This window comes from Sus scrofa, chromosome 2 (genome assembly GCF_000003025.6).
Source record: "Sus scrofa isolate TJ Tabasco breed Duroc chromosome 2, Sscrofa11.1, whole genome shotgun sequence".
Taxonomy (NCBI): Eukaryota; Metazoa; Chordata; class Mammalia; order Artiodactyla; family Suidae; genus Sus; species Sus scrofa.
Genome location: NC_010444.4, coordinates 137,576,672 through 137,597,297, shown reverse-complemented (window position 1 = coordinate 137,597,297; position 20,626 = coordinate 137,576,672). Strand labels below are relative to the sequence as shown.

At 44.4% G+C, this 20,626-nt stretch overlaps 1 protein-coding gene across 10 annotated transcripts in view; it reads left to right on the top strand.

Moving 5' to 3' along the window:
* H2AFY (H2A histone family, member Y) overlaps positions 1–20,626 on the top strand; it is an 88,759-nt gene that overhangs the window by 26,589 nt on the left and 41,544 nt on the right. For all 10 annotated transcript variants that reach the window (NM_001244563.1, NM_001244562.1, XM_021078354.1 and 7 more), the window contains 2 exon segments: positions 4,806–4,912; positions 5,338–5,535. In NM_001244563.1, coding sequence (NP_001231492.1) covers positions 4,806–4,912; positions 5,338–5,535 — 305 coding nt within the window.

Genomic DNA, 20,626 nt, shown 5'->3' with positions numbered 1-20,626 from the left:
CAGCATTTGCCAGAGACTGGCCCTGGCCGGGCGGGAGCCGGAGACGCTCGGGTGTTTTGCCAGTTAGATCTTTTTTTTTTTTTTTTTTTTTTAGATTAATTAATTAATTAATTTTTTTTTGTTTTTATTTTCCCACTGTACAGCAAGGGGGTCAGGTTATCCTTATATGTATACATTGCAATTACAGTTTTTCCCCCACCCTTTCTTCTGTTGCAACATGAGTATCTAGACATAGTTCTCAATGCTATTCAGTGGGATCTCCTTGTAAATCTATTCTAGGTTAGATCTTCACACAAGCAAAAAGATCTTAAAAAAGCCGGCGAGCTCAGCGGCCGGCCGGCGTAGCTCGTTGGTCCACCTGTGCGCTTTGCCGCGCGTGTCACGGGGGAGCCTCGCCCCGCTGAGCGGCCTCCTCAGAGCCGACCCCACATGCTTCGAGCCCCAAGCCAGTCCCCTTGGTGGTGGCTGGTAACAAAATCAGAATGTCGCTGGCCGGGAGGACTTGGTTTGTGGGGGTGGAGAACCCGGCGAGGGGTCTGTTTCTTCTCCCCCTGACTGCTCTTCCCAGTTGGCTCCTGTGGTGTCTCATGGATTCCGTTTGTTCTGGCTAGAAGCTCCGGGGCTGTGGTTCCTTCGGACTCCCTCTGAGGGGGGATCCAAGCGGGGAGCGCTGAAAACCGAGGAGGAAAGGATTTGTGTCTGTAGGTGTGGTGCTTTCCTGGTTCTCTTAATCAGAATCCCTTTTCTCTTAAAACAGCCAGAGGCAAAAAAAAAAAAAAAAAAAAAATTGAGAGATGCAGAAAGCCTTCTAAAATACGAGATGCATCAAGTGCAGGAGCCCCTCCCGGTAGGAAGGCTTGGGTTCCGTTCATGTTGAGGCACAGCTGAAGCTGGCTCCGACCTAGCCCAGGAGGCGGCTCCCCTGGCCGGTGTGCTGAGGGGCCAGTCCCCATGGACGGGGGGTGCAGCGGCAGGAGCCCAGGCCCAGCTGAGCCTAGGGCTTCGGCGAGTCTTGCTATCATTTGCAGAGCCGAGGATCTCTTACTAGGAAGGAAACTTCATCAGGAAATCGCCTTCGGTGGCGTGTGCCCTGCTCCAGTTCCTCAGCGCTCAGCACCTCTCTCCCCCCCACGGGGCAGACCTGCCCCGGAGCGCGGGATGGGACCGGAGCCGTCTTGCTGAGTGGCTGGCATTTTGCACCTCTCCTCTCCCCCTGCAGCAGGCCGCCCTCCTTCGCCAGGAAAGCCTTTCCAATTACTATTTCTAAAACTGGACTGAGGATGGGAGGGGGCGTGTGGGGTATGACTGAACCCTTGGCGAGAGGCATGCTGGCGCTCTGCGTTCCTGCTGTTATTCTCAGCTGGAGTACGGGCTCCATCTTTCTGGGCTCTTGTCAACTGCTCCAGCCCTGTGCCTGCCGCAGTGCAGGGGAGGGGCGGAGCGCGGAACACACTTCTCATACAAGGTGTGTCTCTGAGGTGCTCTGTCTTGTGTATCCCTTGCCAAAGGAGTTGCTATGGTAACTCTCCATCTGGAGAACACACAGGAGTAAACAGAAGATAAAGCTCTTGCTCAGCTAGTCAAGGTGGGAGTCCCTGCCTTGCTTTGTTTCCCCACTAGACTCAGCTTCCGCCCTCCCCACACAGCTGAGGGTCCGCTCTCGGAGGGTGGGGGTGGAAGGGCCACTCTTCTTGGCCCTAGCAGATCAAAGGTGACCTGAGGTTTTGCAAAAAGGGAGTTCTGGATTTTCTGGCTCCTTGGTGGAGAAAGTAGAGGAATGACCCAGGAATGATAATCAGCCCAGCTCTTTCCAAGGAGCTGGAACTCTCCTCATCCCACTCCACACTGCTCCCCAGCCCTTCTGTGTCCACCTCATGGTCACCCTTAGGGGGGCCCGGTCAGGTGTCCCAGGCTGGATTAGCAGTAAGTGAGCACAGTACTTGAAATTTCCCAAATGGAAAAACTCAGGCTGCTGGAAATTACAACCGCACTGTGAGTGTGCGCCTAGGAGTGGGGTGGGGTGGGGCTGGTGGAAGTTCAGGGAGTTCCTGGAGAATCGGTCTGCAGATTTCTCAGCCGTGGGTGCTACTTAGAGGTCACCGCGTTGCTTTACCTCCTTGTGTTCCATACTGCCTGTCCCTTGCGCCATCAGAGGTCCAGACACTCGGAGTTCTGGTGACCCTTCTCCCCACCCAGGTCTCTGCATTCATCCTCACTACCTTCTTTACACAGACACCCACACACCCACCCAACACAGCGTTTCCCAAAATAAAAAGACCACATCCCTTTCCCCGCCACCCCCTGCCAACGGCCACTGTGCCTTTTTGAGGCGACAACCTCCACCCATGCTCCAGGCAGGAAGAGGAAGCAGGCCACCTCCAGTTTCCCCAGAAACCGTAATTTCAAACGATCTTTTTGCCAGAGGGGTGGGCTCGGCACCGCTGCGGGCGTCTCTCTGTCTCCCTTTTTCATGAGGGCCAGGTAAAGCTTTCTGCACAAGTTCAGGGGCAAAGGTTATAAGGCGCCAGCCTCCTGTGCCTTCTGGTTTGAAGGTACTGCTGGCCCTTTGTTTCCCTTAGCCTTAAAGGGGAGGAACGCTGGGGAGGTGACAGGGTGGTGGAGGCCAGGAAGCCAGCCAAGTGGGCTGCGGCTCAGTGGTGCCAGCGGCCCCTCTGCAGCCTTCCTGCCACAGGGGATGGCTGCGGCGGGCTTTCCTTCCTGTGCCCTTGCTCCCAGGGTCTGGGCTCCTGGTGGGTCAGGCTCCTGTTTCGCTTCCCCTCAGGGGGTGCATTGGATGTAATGTTGCAGATGTGTTGCGTCCTCCGTGAACAGGAGAGAATAGAGGCTGCACTGGGCCCATTTCTGCCTCCATGGCCCTTGGACACAGGGTGTTCAGGCCCTTTTTGCTTGGCCACATTGGGTCCGTCTCCCCTGGAACACAGCCGTCGTCAGTCCTAGGGAAGCTTCAGTGGAATCGTCAGATGGGGCTGTCCTCAGGCTCTGTGGGCGACAGCTCTGTTGGGACGACAGGGCGAGCATGGGAAAGGTACGGATAATCTCTTCTCTCACCCAGGAGTCACTCACATGTGACATTCAAAGTGAAGCGCCCCGATGGCCTGGGAGCATCAAGCAGGCAGGGCCTCAGGGGGCCTCAGGTGTCCTGTATCATCAGGGTAGTGATTACTGAGTAAATGAATTAATTCTTCCTTACTTGGATTTAGGGGCCCCTCCTGACCCAGGTGTGAGTAGCCAAGCTGTTTTCCAGCTTTACTCACAGGGCAGCTTTTGCATTGGGTTCAGCTGTTAGTACCTTAACAGTGTAAAGCATGTAGTTATTGTAAATTTTAAAGACATGATTTTCACATAGCTAGAATTTTTCCCCTAGTTATTTTATAATAATTTCAGTTTTGACTTTGCCAGAGACATCTAGTGTTGACAACATAACTAGGAATGTTATAAATCCTTCAGTACCAAGAAGGGATGAGGCTTGAGTTGAGCCTAGAAGGCTCGTGGCCATCCCAGGAAGGGCTGTGGCCTGGATGGAATTGCAGAAGCCGGGGTGTAAGATACACTCGGGATCGCCTGCATCTCTCATCAAGAAAGTGGAGTGAGAGTGATGAGGTTCACAGGTGCCAAGAGAACTTGGCCACCAAGGAGAAAAAACTCTCTTGCCAAGGGGCACGTCCTCATTTCCCCATCTTCAGCACTGTGCTAAGACCCTGCCCCAAAGGACTGGTCCATCAACTATAGGTTTAGCACCAACTGTAGGTCAGGCTCCTATTCCAGGTTTTTGTTTTTTTTTTTTTTTAGAAAAATGTCAAACATATGGAATGCTCAAAGTGGAATTCTCGGACATCTTACTCTTTTACCTCATACCTGGATTGAACAACTGTTAGTGTTTCACCACATTTGTTTTCCTCTGTAGATTTTTTGCAGAATTATTTGGGAGTCAACTGTAGACATCAAGACCCTTTACCCCTAAATACTTCAGCACGTGTCTCCCGAGGATGGGCTGTTCCCTTCGCAGGGTCCTGCCATTATCACAGCCAAGAAAACGAACGGTTCCCTTGTGTCTAACAGCCAGTCTGTATTCAGATCTCCTCCTCTGTCTCCAGAGCGACTTTTATAGCGTTGCTTGCAATTGCGATCCTATTAAGGATTGACACCTTGTGTCTGACTGTTACGTCTGTTTAGCCTCTTTTAATCTGCTACACCTCACCTCTTGTATGTTTCTGTGGCATTGATTTTGTAAAGGGTCCATTCATAGCCTTCTGCTTTTGAACCTGAGTGTGCAGACCGTCCCCGTTGAGGCCATCAACTAAAATGTACTAAGTAATATGCCACCTCCCCCTGCAGTTCCCTTAAACCTGTTGCTCCAGATGCCCGGTTCAGTCCCAGGGGCCACGCTGCCAGCTCCATGGGGTTGGTGCTGGTGACATCTGGAGCGCTGACTGCAGGCTGCCCTGTTCTGGGAAACCGGTTCAAATCTCAGCTCTTCCACTTTTCGCTGAGGGCTTCATCCAGGTGTCCTTTCTCTTTGCTAAGCCTCAGTGTCTTCGTGTCCTCAACATAGGGATTGGACTGGGGGCCTCCTGGTTCTGCCCAGCTTTGCCTCGCAACACTTCTGTGACTTGACTAAGTGTTGTCAGGCAGACCTCCTGCAGCTCTGTAGCTCAGGGCAGGCAGCTGCTTCAGGAAGCCATTGCCTGCTCGCCATCCTGGCACCAAGAACAGGGGGTCTGGGAGGATACAGACGGGGCTCTGATGCTCTGACATGACCACATGCCCTCCCCTCTGTTCCACAGCGGAGATTCTGGAACTGGCTGGCAACGCAGCAAGAGACAACAAGAAGGGCCGGGTCACCCCCCGACACATCCTGCTGGCCGTGGCCAACGATGAAGAGCTCAATCAGGTATGGGGCTGTCCTCTGCCTCCTGACCCCGACACTGCAGCAGGAGTGCCGAGAAGCGAGCTGTCTGTCCAGAGGAGGGTGGGGGAGGCTGGCTGTCACGGGCGTGAACTGCGTCTTGGACTCTTAGCGGCTTCCCTGTCCCTCTCGGCAGTTTTTCCCCAAGGCTTTATTGGTTGGGGGGAAATGACACAAGGCATTTGGCTTTCCTTGGAAGAAAGATGTTTTGGAAACTCCACCCGCGCGAGGGACCCTGAAGACTTGCTCCCTGTGTAGTGAGCCAGGGTCCTGTCAGCATCCTTGTAGGTGCCAGGGCGGAGGGCGCTCTGCCAACCAGAAGCAAGCACGTGGTTGGGCAGAGCTGGCCTCTTTGAGGTCAGGGATGGGATGGTCTGGCTCACCATCCGCTACTTTGGTTTTCCTGCAAGCTGCTAAAAGGAGTCACCATAGCCAGCGGAGGGGTGTTACCGAACATCCACCCGGAGTTGCTAGCGAAGAAACGAGGATCCAAAGGGAAGTTGGAAGCCATCATCACGCCACCCCCAGCCAAAAAGGCCAAGTCTCCGTCCCAGAAGAAGCCCGTGTCTAAGAAAACAGGCGGCAAGAAGGGGGCCCGGAAATCCAAGGTGTGTACGCGATCGGGCAGGGAGGCGTGGGGCGGGGCTGGACAGGTGCAGGCAGGTAGGGTCACGAGAGTTCCCCTTGCTGCTGGGGGCTCATCCCTCTGGCAGGGGATCGGGGGAGGACTTGGGAACATGCGGAGCTGGTGGCAGAGGGTGAGTCCGGCTCAAATGGCCAGCCTCTGGATACTGGTCGGGGGACTCGATTTCTATAGGAAAGGGGGCCGTGGGGAGGTGCTGGGGCAGGTAGCCTCAGGCAAGAGGGAGCCGGTGCCCGCACCTCCAGGGGATGCCCATGTGCGCGGGGAGGGACCTGTGTGTGCAGAGGCTTCCTTATGCGAGGGACAGCAGTAGAGTCCTGTCCGGAGCTGTCAGCTGCCCACTTGCCCTTGCTGAGCTCAGAGCCATTGTCATGTTGCCATGGCTGCACGTTCTCCTCTGAGCCTCTGCCAGGAGGGATGGTTCAGACCGTTTGCCCTTTGAAATGACTGCCTTGTTATGGAGGAGAGTAGATGCATTAGACTCTGCTTGGACCAAGGCTGGGTCACAGGAGCTGAAATCTTGTGGGCAGTGAAACCCTCTCGTAAGTGTGATCCAGTGTCTTCTCAGGGCGGGGGAAGCCCAGCGAAGCCCAGCGAATCCCGAGCCAGGACCTCCCTAGTTCCCGCTCAGGAGGGCCACGCCTGTGAATGGTCACACTCACCTGAGACACCAGGGTGACAGGGACGCAAGTCCTCTGTTCCTTCCTCACTGGGCCCTGCCCCTCAGCTGCCGTTGCAGACTCCAGGGCCAGCAAACTGGCAACAGAGTCAAAGCTCTGTGTTTAATAACAGGGAATCTTAAGGCGGACACAGCTTGCCTTGCCCCGGGGTGCCCCCTCAGGGGTCATCCTCCTGGCCTCCAGCCTGTTCGTAAGACCCCTGGTAATAACCCTTTGGAAGTGCTGCGTGGGGTCTAATGGCAGGGTCAGTGTCAGGGCCTTCTTACCAGAGCCCAAAGCCTTCTCAGAGTGAGATGGCGAGGACGCCTTCCCGGGATAGGTCCAGGAGCACAGACCCGGAGCCACTCCCCAGCCCACCTTCCCGGCATGTCCCCTCTGTGCCCACCCCAAGGTCAGGCAGGCCTCCACCACATTGCAGGGGGGCACCTTCTCTGACATCTACCCTCCCATCCACACTGTGGAGAGGCTCTCTTTAGTTGAGGTGGAAGAGGCTGTGTTTCTTGTACACCCTTCTGGGTGTGGACACAGTTCCCTGAAAACTGCAACATTGAAATTCCTCTTGCCAGCAGGCCCCCACCCCACCAGGCCCCGAATCACTCCCTGCTCTTTGAGAGAGAAACCTGATACTGAAGAGTGTCTTGGAAGTTATTTCCAGACACAGCGCTCCACCTGGCTCACGAGTCCTGGAGGAGGCTTGGGGCAGGCGGGGATTTCACAGACGGCTCCACTTCTCATTGCTGCTAACTATAAAAGTAGCAGATCGACCTGTTTCTTTTTTCCTTTATAACATTTACATTTGAGGGGAGGAGCAGGATGGGAAAGGCAGGGGGAGTGTGCCTGTGCACCCCTCTTTTAGTGTTCAGAACGAAGGTGAAGATGCCAAATCCAACATCTCTGGATCGTGGGCCTCAGGGAGCTCTCTGCTCAGAGCAGGGCATTCGTGCTTGGCAGGCACTGGGGGCAGCAGGGCCGAACTGCGTCCCTCCATGTGGCCTTCGTGCATGCTGGCTAGAGCCTGGCCTTGTTCATGTGGGCTGCTGCCTGTTGATGTGTGAGCATCTCTCCAGCTCCAGTGTCTCCGACAACCTTGGGTTGACCTGGCTCTGTGTCAACCCCCGTCTTCCGCATTTGTTTTTGCCCCTTGACTTTCTGAACTGCCCAGCTTACCACACACTAGGAATGCCTCTTCTTTCTTTTAGGACTTGAAATGTAGTGTGTGTGTGTGTCTTTAGCGTCTAGTAGCTATATTTGGAACTCAGTGTTTCTAATAACCATATGCCAATAATCACTCGAACACTCAACTTTTCCCTTGATTACAAAAGCAGGAAGTCTGTTATGGTGGTCTGTTTTTCTTCCACACAATAAAACACATTGTCTGCTTACTGTACCAGTATTTGGCTAACATTAAACCCTGGGGGAAGCTGAAATTGGAACCGTGAACAGCTAATTTTCAAAACATTTGTTTAATGTAAATTGTGGTGTCAGCTCCCAGAAACAGCAGAGAACCCTGCATCTCCAGGTTTAAGTGGAATGTTCTGAAAATAACCTTTCCAGAGACATGCAGAAAAAGCCTGAGTAACATGCTAAAGTACTTGTAGTGAAAGGGAGTTGGTATTTTTCAAGTGTCAACACTTGAATTCCAAATCATAATTTCTCCCCCAATTCTATGTAATTGGAAGGTTTTGAAAGTCTCCGGTTGTGACAGCTGAGTTGGCTAGCGTGGAAACTGCTGGAAAAGGCAGCTCAACCCACCCGGGGCTGGGAGTCCCGGCCCTGGCAGTGCCTTAGGCTTCCTCCTTCCTACTTAGGTGGCCTCAGGCTGGTCTGTGCCTCAGTTTACCCCCTGCCGTGAAACGATGGGGTCCATTCCAGCCTTACAGTTCAGTGTTTCTAGTGAATATCTTCATGATGTGTTTGGGTGATACATGTCAGAGTTTGGACAAAAAAGTATGCAGTAATAAAATGGCGCTGATACCACAGCCCTCTGGCTTCTTCCCAGAGCAGTCTCTGGGCGATCTTTCACGTACTCTTTCTGAAAGGCTGTGCACATAAAAGCACATGGGTACTTAAAGCCTCCTTCCCCATCTGGCTGGAATTCATATATATATATATATATATATATATATGTGTGTGTGTGTGTGTGTGTATATAGGTAGTTCCTGTCGTGGCTCAGCAGAGACAAATCTGACTAGTACCCAAGAGGACTCGGGTTCGATCCCTGGCCTTGCTCAGTGGGTTAAGGATCCGGCATTGCCATGAGCTGTGGTGTAGGTCACAGACATGGCTTGGATCCCTGAGTGTGTGTGGCATAGGCCGGCAGCCACAGCTCTGATTTGACCCCTATCCTAGGAACCTCCATGTGCCCTGAGTGCGGCCCTAAAAAGATAAAAGATTAATAAAAAAAAAAAAAAAGCATAGAGCATATTACCCACTGTTTTGGCAGTATGGTGTTAGTAGGTATGGGTGCCAGCCTGCCTGGCTTTATACTCCAGTTCTGCTAACTCCTGGCTGTGTGATGTTGGGAAGTGACTTCACTTCTCTGATATCTCAGTGTCCTCACCCGTAAAGTGGGGTATAACACAGGGGGGGTTGGAGGCTTAAAGAGAATTCTCGTGAAGTGCCTACGGCACTGCAAGCTGCTGCTCTCACTACCTTGGCAGCTCTTTCTCCCCCTGGCGTGTGGGGCCACTTGAGCATCGCATGGTAGGACTCTGTTAACTGCTACACTGTGCAGAACCAGTGTACCCAGCCCTCTGGCGATCGTTGCTCGTGTCCACTCTGACAGCGCTGCAGCAACCATCACTGTGTGTGGGTCTCCTTGCTCAAGTGCAAGTGTGTCTGTAGGAGAAAGTCTTCAAGGTGGGCTTGCTGAGGAAGACAGTCCTTTTTAATTTTGGCTGTTACTCCCATATATAGCATATTATCCCATTAAGAAATTTCTTTCTTTTTTTTTTTTGTTTTGGAGTTTTTAATGATTTTATCTTTATTTATTTATTGTTATTTCCCCAACACATTTTTTTTTTTCACAGCATGGGGATACAATTATACATAACATGTATACATACTTTTTTCTGCCATTATCATGCTCCGTCGTAAGTATCTAGACATAGTTCTCAGTACCACACAGCAGAATCTCATTGTTAATACATTCCAAAAGCAATAGTTTGCATCCATTTACTGCAAGCTCCCAGTCCATCCCACTCCCTCCCCCTCTCCCTGGGCAACCACAAGTCTATTCTCCAAGTCCATGATTTTCTTTTCTGTGGAAAGGTTCATTTGTGCTGTATATTAGATTCTGGATGTAAGTGATATCATATGATATTTGTCTTTCTCTTTCTGACTGACTTCACTCAGTATGAGAGTCTATCCATGTTGCTGCAAATGGCATTATTTCCTTCTTTTTTTATGGCTGAGTAGTATTCCATTGTGTAAATATACCACATCTTCCTAATCCAGTTGTCTGTTGATGGACATTTGGGTTGTTTGCATATCTTGGCTATTGTGAATAGAGCTGCAGTGAACATATGGGTGCATGTGTCTTTTTTAAGGAAAGCTCTGTCCAGATATATGCCCAAGAGTGGGATTGCTGGGTCGCATGGTGGTTCTATGTATAGATTTCTAAAGTACCTCCATACTGTTCTCCATAGTGGTTGTACCAGCTTACATTCCCACCAACAGTGCAGGAGGGTTCCCTTTTCTCTACACCCCCTCCAGCATTTGTTATTTGTGGACTTATTAATGATGGCCATTCTGACTGGTGTGAGGTGGTATCTCGTGGTAGTTTTTTTTTTTTTTTTTTTTTTGTCTTTTTGCCATTTTCTTGGGCCGCTCTCACGGCATATGGAGGTTCCCAGGCTAGGGGTCGAATCGGAGCTGTAGCCACCGGCCTACGCCAGAGCCACAGCAGCGTGGGATCCAAGCCGCGTCTGCAACCTACACCACAGCTCACGGCAACGCCGGATCGTTAACCCACTGAGCAAGGGCAGGGACCGAACCCGCAACCTCATGGTTCCTAGTCGGGTTCGTTAACCACTGCGCCACGATGGGAACTCCTCGTGGTAGTTTTGATTTGCGTTTCTGTAATAATCAGGGATGTTGAGCATTTTTTCATGTGCTTGTTGACCATCTGTACATCTTCCTTGGAAAAATGTCTATTCAGGTCTTTTGCCCATTTTTCCATTGGGTTGTTAGTTTTTTTGCTTTTGAGTTGTATAGGTTATTTGTATATTTTAGAGATTAAGCCCTTGTCCATTGCATTGTTTGAAACTATTTTTTCCCATTCTGTAAGCTGTCTTTTTGTTTTCTTTTAGGTTTCCTATACTCCAATGTACAGCATATTATCCCATTAAGAAATTTCTTTTCTTTCTTTCTTTCTTTTTTTTTTTTTTTTGGAATTTTCCATTACATTTCAAAGGTGGCCTTATTCTTTTCACTTTTGACACTGAGTTGCTTAAAGGACATCCATTCAATCCATGTTTGTTGCGTCTACTTGTGCTCCTTGCACTTCCTGGTAGGGAGGGTTCAGCACCTCAGCACTCAGTGAGCTCTGGTCTAGTGAGGGAGGCAGAGTCATGACAGAAGGTGGGTGAGCAGGTGCTTTGACCAAAAAAAGTGGAGTGATAGCATGGCAGTGCCGTCTTACATAGTTGCCAGGTGAGGTTGCTCTGGTAAGGTGACACAAGTAGAGACCTGAGGGAGATAGGTATCTGGGCATTCAAGTGACTGAGAGGAAAGAGCTTTTGGCACAGGATGGGCGCGTGTCTGGCTCCTCCGAGGGAGAGCATGACAGTCCTTTACGTGGTGTCCCTGACGTTTCTGTAACACGAATGCCTTTGGCAGTCAAAGGAGCCTGGGGAGCCTTCTCAAGATCAGGTTTTCAAATGCATAAAATACCAGAGATTGAAAGGACATCATTTATACCTAAATCTCCCAGGTAAAGTCTCCTCATTAGAAGGCTTACCAAGAGTCACAGGCTAATTTTTAAAAAAATTAAAGTGTAGTTGATTTACAATGTTCTGCCAATTTCTGCTGTACAGCAAAGTGACCCATTCGTACATGTATATATACATTCTTTTTTGTTTTCTTTTCCTTCATCATCTTTCCCAGGGGACTGGATACAGTTCCCCTGTGCTCTGCGATAGAACCTTGTAGTTTATCCTTTCTACAGGTAACAGTTTGCATCTCCTAACCCCAGACTCCCAGTCCATCCCTCTCTGTTCCCCCACCCTTGGCAGCCTTAAGTCTGTTCTCCATGTCTGTGAGTCTGTTTAAGTTTCATGGGTAAGTTCATCTGTGACGTATCTTAGATTCCGCATATAAGTGATGTCACATGGTATTTGTCTTTCTCTTTCTGACTGACTTCAATTAGTGTGAGAATCTCTAGTTGTATCCATGTTGCTGTGAATGGCATTATGTCATTCTTTTCTATGGCTAAGTAACAGTCCATTGTATATATGTACTGCACCTTCTTTATCCATTCCTGTTTTGGTGGACATTTAGGTTGTTTATGTATCTTGGCTAATGTAACTAGTGTTGCAGTGAAGTTTGGAGTATATGTATCTTTCCAATTTATGATTTTCTTCAGATAGATGCCCAGGAGTTGACTCCTAGATCATATGGCAGCTCTGGTCTTAGTTTTTTGTGGAACCTCCATACTGTTTTTCACAGTGGCTGCACCAGTTTACATTCCCACCAGCAGTGCAGAAGGTTCCCTTTTCTCCACACCCTCTCCAGCTTTTCTTGTTTGTAGACTTTTTGATGATGGCCATTCTGACTAGTGTAAGGTGACACCACATTGTAGTTTTGACTTGCATTTCTCTAATAATTAGTGATGTCGAGCATCTTTTCATGTTTCGTTTTGGCTATCTTCTTTGGAGAAATATCTAGATCTTCTCCCCATTTGTTAATTAGGTTGTTTGGTTTTTTGATATTGAACTACATGAGTTGTTTGTATATTTTAGAGATGAATCTGTCAGTCACTTCATTTGTAAATATTGTCTCCCATTCTCTGGATTTTTTTTTTTATGGTTTCCTTTGCTGTGCAAAAAGCTTATAAGTTTGATTAGGTCACATTTGTTTATTTTATTTTATTTTATTTTATTTTTATTGTTTTGGGAGACTGACCTAAGAAAACATTTGTATGGTTGATGTCAGAGAATGTTTTGCCTGTGTTCTCTTCTAGTAGTTTTAGTGGTGTCTTATGTTTAAGTCTTTAAGCCATTTTGAGTTTATTTTTGTATGTACTGTGAGAATGTGTTCTAATTTCATTAATTTACATGCAGCTGTCCAGTTTTCCCAGCACCACTTGCTGAAGAGACTGTCTTTTCCTCATTTTATATTCTTTATATTCAGTAATATAAAGATTAATTGACTGTAGGTATCTGGGTTTACTTCTGGGTTTTTTATTCTGTTCCGTTGGTCTCTATGTCTGTTTTTGTACCAGTACCACACTGTCTTGATTACTGTAGCTTTGTAATATTGCCTGAAGTCAGCAGGGAGTTATGCCTCCTGCTTGGTTTTTGTTCCTCAGGATTGCTTTGTCAATTTTGGGTCTTTTATGTTTCCATATAAATTTTTGCATTGTTTGTTCTAGTTCTGTAAAAATGTCATAGGTAATTTGATAGGGATTGCATAGAATCTGTTGATTGCTTTGGGTAGTATGGCCATGTTAATGATATTAATTCTTCCAACCCAGGAGCATAGAATATCTTTCCATTTCTGTGAATCCTCTTTAATTTCCTTAATTAGTGTTTTATAGTACTTAACATAAGTTTCACCTCCTTGGTCAGGTTTATATCTGGGTATTTAATTTTGGGGGGTATGATTTTAAGAGGTATTTTTGTATTCCTTTTCCAATAATTCATTGTTAGTATACAGAAGTGCAATAGATTTCTGAATGTTGATCTTGTATCCTGCTACTTAGCTGAATTCATTGATTCATTCAAGTAGTTTTTGTGTGGAGTCCTTAGGGTTTTCTATATATAATATCAACTCATCTGCATAGTGTGACAGTTTTACTTCTTCTCTTACAGTTTGGAAACCTTTTATTTCTTTTGTCTGATTGTTGTGGCTAGGACTTCTAATACTATGTTGAGTAAAAGTGATGAGAGTGGGCATCTGTGTCTTGTTCCAGATTTTAGCAGGAAGACTTTCAGCGTTTCTCCATTGAGTATTGTATTGGCTGTGGGTTTGTCATAAATGGCCTTTATTATGTTAAGATATGTTCCCTCTATACCCACTTTGGTAAGAGTTTTCATCACGAATGGATGTTGGATTTTGTGAGATGGGTTTTTTTTTCTTTTTTTCTTTTGCATGTTTTGAGATGATCATGTTGTTTTTGACTTTTGTTAATGGGGTATATGATGTTGATTGATTTGTGTATGTTAAACCATCCTTATGAACTTGGGATGAATCCTTCTTGGTTGTGGTATATGATCTTGTTTGTATGTTGTTGGATTTGGTTAGCTAAAATTTTGTTGAGAATTTTTTTGTTGGCCTGTAATTTTTTTGGTACTATCTTTGGTTTTGGTATTAGGGTGATGGTGGCTTCATAGACTTTTTTTTTTTTGTAGCATGTCTTTGGGATTATTTCTTCTTCAACCTTTTGGAAAAGTTTAAGAAGGATGGGTATAAGTTATTCTTTGTATGTTTTCTAGAATTTTCCCTGTGAAGCCATCTGGTCCTGGACTTTTATATGTAAAGAGTGTTTTTATTACATACTCAATTTCATTTCTAGTGGTCTGTCTGTTCATTTGATCTATTTCTTGTTGACTTAGTTTTGGTAGGCTGTGTGTCCATTTCTTCTGGTTGTCAAATTTTTTTGGCACGTAATTGTTCATAGTATTCTCTTATGGTTGTTTGTATTTCTGCATTATCTGTTGAGAGTTCTCCTTTTTAATTTCTTATTTTATCTCTTTGGGTTCTCTCTCTTCTTGGTGACTCTGGCCAGAGGTTTGGTCCATCAGTTCAGGACCAGATGGCTTCACAGGCAAATTCTACCATGTTGTTAGTCTCCACGTAGTCCGTTTTTTCTCATTTCTCATCAGCTGTGGTTGATTTCTAGTTTCATGCCATTGTGGTCAGAAAAGATACTTGAAAACATATCTATACTCTTAAATTTGTTGAGGTTAGTTCTGTGCCCCAGTATGTGGTCATTCCTTGAGAATGTTCCATGTGCGCTTGAAAAGAATACATATTCTGATTTTTTTTTTTTTTGGATGGAATGTCCTGAAAATAGCAAGTCTAACTTTTCTGTTGTATCATTTAGCATCTCTCTTGCCTTATTGATTTTCTGTCTAGAGGATCTGTCCATTGATGTGATTGGGTGTTAAAGTCTACTATTATTATTGTATTCCCATCAATTTCTCCTTTTATGTCTGTTAGTATTTGTCGTATGTATTTGGGTGCTCCTATATTGGGGTATATATATTGATGAGTATAATAGCCTTTTCTTGAATTGATCCTTTTATCATTTAATAGTGTCCTTTCTCTTTCTTTTTGGCCTTCATTTTATACTCTATTTTGTCTGGTAAGAGTATTGCAACTCCTGCTTTCCTGTCTTTTCTATTTGCATGAAATATTTTTTCCCATCCCCTCACTTTCAATTTGTCCTTTGCTCTAAGGTGAGTCTCTTGTGGGGAGCATATTGTAGGCTCTTGTTTTTATATCCAGTCTGCCACTCTGTCTTTTGACTGGAGCATTCAATCTATTGGCATTTAAGATAATTATTGATAATTATGTATTTATTGCCATTTTAAACCTTGTTATCCAGTTGATTCTATGTTTCTCCTTTGTTCCTTTATATTTTTGGTTAGATGATGTCCTTTTATTTTATGCTTGTGTCCTCTTTTTAGTTTTTGAATGTATTTTTTGGTTTTGATTTGTAGTTGCCCTGTTTTTCAAGTATGTTAACCGCTTCCTATATCACTTGCTTTTAGCTTGATGGTTATATAGGCTCAAACACATTCTAAAAGAAAAATAGCATCTAGATTGTCCTACTTTCTTTCCTCACATTTTATGATTTTGAGGTCCTTTTTTAACATCTTGTTTAACCTTTTGCTGTTCTTTATGTTTATCTTTGCTTTTACAATAGTTTTTTTTTCTCCTTTTAGATTTGTATACTCGCTTATTTAAGTGATTACTTTCCAACTTCCATCCTGTTTCTTTAGGTTTTTTTTTTTTTTTTTTTTAAACTTAGAGGAGCCCTTTCAGTGTTTCTTTTAGAATGGGTTTGCTGTTGCTGTACTCTTCCAATTTTTTTGGAGAAAGTCTATATTTTTCCTTTCATTTTATTTTATGTGGTTTTTTGATCTTGTCTCTTTTTAGGGCCATACTTGCGGCCTGTGGAGGTTCCCAGGCTAGGGGTCCAATCGGAGCTGCACCTGCTGGCCTGTGCCACAGCTACAGCAGTGCAGGATCTTAGCCACATCTGCAGCCTACACCATAGCTCACAGCATCGCCATATCCTTAACCCACTGAGCAAGGCCAGGAATTGAACCTGTGTCCTCATGGATGCTAGTCAGATTTGTTTCCACTGAGCCACGATGGGAACTCCTATTTCTCCTTCTATTTTAAAGGATATTTTTGCTGGGTAAAGTATTCTAGGCTGCACATTTTTCCCTTTTAGGACTTTGATTATACCTTTCCACTGTCTTATACCTTCTGGTATTTCTGTAAAGAAATCAACTGATAGTTTTATGGGGGTTCCCTTATAATTAACTCTTTGTTTTTCTCTTGCTTCCATTAGAATCCTCTCTAACTTTTGCCATCTTTATTATAATATGTCTTGGTATGGGCCTGTTTGGGTTCAAATTGTTTGGAACCTTTTTTTGCTCCTTCTATCTTGATGTCTGTTTCCTATAGATTTGGAAAGTTTTCATCCATAACTTCTTCAAATATATTGTGGGTTTTTTAAAAATTTTATTATTATTATTATTATTATTGTCTTTTTAGGGTTGCACCTGCGGCATATGGAGGTTCCCAGGCTAGGTGTCAAATTGAAGCTGTAGCTGCCAGCCTACACCACAGCCATAGCAACACCAGATCTGAGCTGTGTTTGCGACCTACACCACAGCTCACAGCAATGCCAGATCCTTAACCCACTGAGTGAGGCCAGGGATCAAACCCGCAAACTCATGGCTCCTAGTTGGATTTCTTTCCACTTTACCACGGTGGGAACTCCGAAATACATTTTCAATCCCGTTTTCTTTTTCTTCTCCTTCTGGAATCCCTATTTTGTGTAAATTACTCCACTTTATATTATCCGATAAATCTCTTATATTGCTTTCAAGTTTTTTCATTTGGTTTTCTGTCCGCTGTTCTGATTGGGTGAGTTCCATTATTCTGTCTTCCAAGTCACTAATTCGTTCCTCTGCATTATTTATTCTGCTCCTCAGTGCCTTAACTCAGCTTGTGTCTCTGCAAATGAATTTTCTTATTTTTGTTGGCTCCTCCTTATATTTTCTAGTTCCTTTCTAAAGTAGTCTGCATTACCGTTCACATCTGCTCTTAATTCCATCAATATTTGCACTAACTCCTTTTTGAACTCGGTGTCTGATAGACTGCAGAGGTCTCTATCATTGATTTCTCCTATAGGGAATTCTCCTCTTCTTTTAACTGGGAATGGTTCCTGAGCGTTTTCATTTTGCTTATATTTTTCTTGTTCTCTGGAGCCTGAGTCTCAGCACCCTGCCCCTTTCTGAGTCTCAAAGGCTTTGGTGTCCTGGGAGGTGGTGCCATTGGTCTTTGAGGCTCTCTCGTTGCTTTGCCCTCCGCATTCCAGCTGCTGAGCTTTTATGAGGCTTTGAGGTCCCTACATCTCTGCTGATCTCATCAGTTAGATGGCTTCCCAGGGTGGGGGTTCCTTTCCTCTTTCACACCTCCCTCTCAGGAGTGCCAGTCCCATCCTGATTGCCTTCTCTCTCTCTTTTTTTCCTCTTGTTCTACCCAGTTATGTGGATGGTTTCTTGCCCTTTTTGGAGGTTTGTGGTCTTCTGCCAGTGTTCAGTAGATGTTCTGTGTGAACTGTCCTCATGTAGATGGGTTTTTTAAATGTGTTTGTGGGTGATGAATGCCACATCTTCCTCCCCTGCCGCCTTGATCCCGCCCCTCCAACTCTGATTTTCTTTCTCAGGATTGTTTTGACTTTTTTTTTTTTTTTTTTTTTTTTTTTTTGCTTTTTAGGGCTGCACCCATGGCATATGGAAGTTCCCAGGCTAGGGGTTGAATTGGAGCTGTTGCTTTAGGTCTATACCACAGCCACAGCAGTCCGGGATCTGAGCTGTGCATGCGGCGTACATCACAACTCATGGCAGCACCGGATCCCTGACCCACTGAGCGAGGACAGGAATCAAACCCAGATCCTCATGGATATTAGTTGAATTCGTTTGCACTGTGCCACAACAGGAATGCCCTGCTTTGACTCTTTGAAATCTTTTGTGTTTTCATACAAATTTAATTTTTTTTGTTTTAATTTTGTGAAACATGCCATTGGTGGTTTGATAGGAACTGCATTACATCTCTGTATTGCCTTGGGTACTGTACTCATTTTGATAATATTGATTCTTCCAATCCAAGACCATGGTATAACTTTCCATCTGTTTGTGTCATCTTTGATTTCTTTGATCAGTGCCTTAACTATTTTGAGAGAACAGGTCTTTTGCTTCCTTGGATAAGTTTATTTCTAGATTTTATATTCTTTTTGATGGAGTGGTAAATGGGATTGTTTTCTTAATTTATCTTTCTGGTCTTTCATTGTTAGTATGTAGACATGCATTAGATTTCTGTGTATTGATTTTGTATCCTGAAACTTTACTAAATTCATTGATGAACTCTAGTAGTTTTCTTATAGCATCTTTAGGATTTTCTATGTATATTATCATGTCATCTCCAAACAGTGACAGTTTTATGTCTTCTTTTCCAATTTGGATTCCTTTTATTTCTTTTTCTTCTCTGATTGTCATGGCTAGGACTTCCAAAACTATGTTGAATAAAATTGGCAAGAGTGGACATTCTTGTCTTATTCCTGATCTTTGTGGAAATTCTTTCATCTTTTCATCATTGAGAATGATGTTACCTCTGGGTTTGTCATTTATGGCCTGTATTATGTTGTGGTAGTTTCCCTTTGGGCCCACTTTCTGGAGAGTTTTTATCATAAACAAATGTTGAATTTTGTAAAAAGCTTTTTCTGCATCTGTTGAGATGATCATGTAGTTTTTTTTTTTTCTTCACTTTGTTAATGTGGTGTATCACAGTGATTGATTTGTGGATATTGCAAAATCTTTGCATCTATGGGATAAATCCCACTCACTCATGGATATGGTCCATTTAATATATTTTTGGATTCAGTTTGCTGGTGTTTTATTGAGAATTTTTGTATCTGTGTTGAATATGAATATCAGTGATAGTGGCCTGTAATTTTCTTTTTTGTAGTATCTTTGGTTTTGGTATCAGGGTGATGATGGCTTCTTAGAATGAATTTGGGAGTATTCCTTCCTCTGAGGTTTTTTTTGCATAGTTTCAGAAGGGTAGGTGTTAACTTGTCTCTAAATGTTTGATAGAATTTGCCTGGGAAGCTATCTGCTACTGGACTTTGGTTTGTTGGAAGTATTTTTTGTTGTTTTCTTTTTATGGCCACACCTGCAGCATATGGAAGTTCCTGGGACAGGGGTCGTATTGGGGCTGCATCTAGGGCCTGTTCCACGGGCATGACAACAGCAGATCTGAGCCATGTCTGTAATCTGTGCTACAGCTTATGGCAATGCTGGATCCTTAACCTACTGAGCAAGGCCAGGGATTGAACCTGCATCCTCACAGAGACAACATCAGATCCTTACCCCACTGAGCCACAATGGGAACTCCCTCTTGGAAGTTTTTTAATCATATTTTTAATTTCACTACTTTTGATTGGTCCATTCATACTATCTACTTTTCCCTGGTTCAGTCTTGGAAGATTGTACCTTTGTAAGAATTTGTTTTCTTCTAGGTTGTCCATGTTGTTCACATATAGTTGCTTATAGTAGTCTCTTTTGGTCCTTTGTATTTCTGTGTATTTTTTTCACATTTGCTGACTTACAGTTGTTCATAGTATTATCATATATATACGTACTGTATTGCTTCAGTACCAGATGAAATTTCTCCTTTTTTATTTATTATTTTTTTATTTGGGTTCTCTGTCTTTTCTTCTTGGTGAGCCTGGCCAGAAGCTTTTCAATTTTGTTTACCTTGTCAACAAACCAGCTCTTGGTTTTATTGATTTTTTTTTTTTGGTATTTTTGTTTTAATCTCTATTTATTTCCTCTCCGATCTTTATTATTTCCTTCCTTCCAGTGACTTTAGGTTTTGTTTGTTCTTTTTGTAATTTTTTTAGGAGTAGAGTAGGTTGTTTGAGGTTTTTCCTTTTTCCTTCTTTTTTTTTTTTTCTTTGAGGAAGGCCTGTATCACTGTGAACTTCCCTCTAAAAACTGCTTTTGCTGCACCCCATAGATTTTGTATGGTTGTGTTTTCATTGTCATTTGTCTCAAGGTATATTTTAATTTTTCTTTTTGATTTCATCATTGACCCATTTTTTTTAACCCATTGTTTTGTTAGTAGCATGTTGTGTAGTCTCCATGTGGTTAGTTTTTTCTCATTTCATTCTCTGTGGTTGATTTCTAGTTTCATGCCATTGTGGTCAGAGAAGATACTTGAAATCATTTGTGTACTCTTAAATTTGTTGGGGTTAGTTTTGTGTCCTAGTATGTGGTCAGTCCTAGAGAATGTTCCATGTACACTTGAAAAGAATATATATCCAGGTTAGTTTTTGGATATAATGTGCTGAAAATAATCAGGTTTAACTATGCTGTTGTATTATTTAGGATATCTGTTGCCTTTTTGATTTTCTTTCTAGATGGATTGTCTGTTGATACGGGTGGTGTGTTAAAGTCTCTTATTGTTACTGTGTTCTCATTAATTCATCCCTTTATGTCTGTTAGTGGTTGTTTTTTTTGTTTTGTTTTTAATGTGTATGGGTGCTCCTATATGAGGGGCGTATATGTTGACAAGTGTAAAATCTTCTTCTTGTATTGATCCTGTTGTCATTATATACTATCCTTCTCTATCTTTCTTTTTAAAAATTTTTTAAATTTATCTTGAGTTTTATTGAAATATTATTAATTTACAAGGCTGTGATAATATTTACTTTATCTTTCTTCATGGACTTTGTTTTAAATTCTGTTTTGTTGGATATGAGTATTGCAACTCTTGCTTTCTTTTCACTTTCATTTGCATGAAATAGCTTTTTCCATCCCCTCATTTTCAATCTATGTGTGTCCTTTGCCCTAAGATGGGTCTTTGTAGGCAGCATGTTGTAGACTCTTGTGTTTTTTTAATCCAATCTGT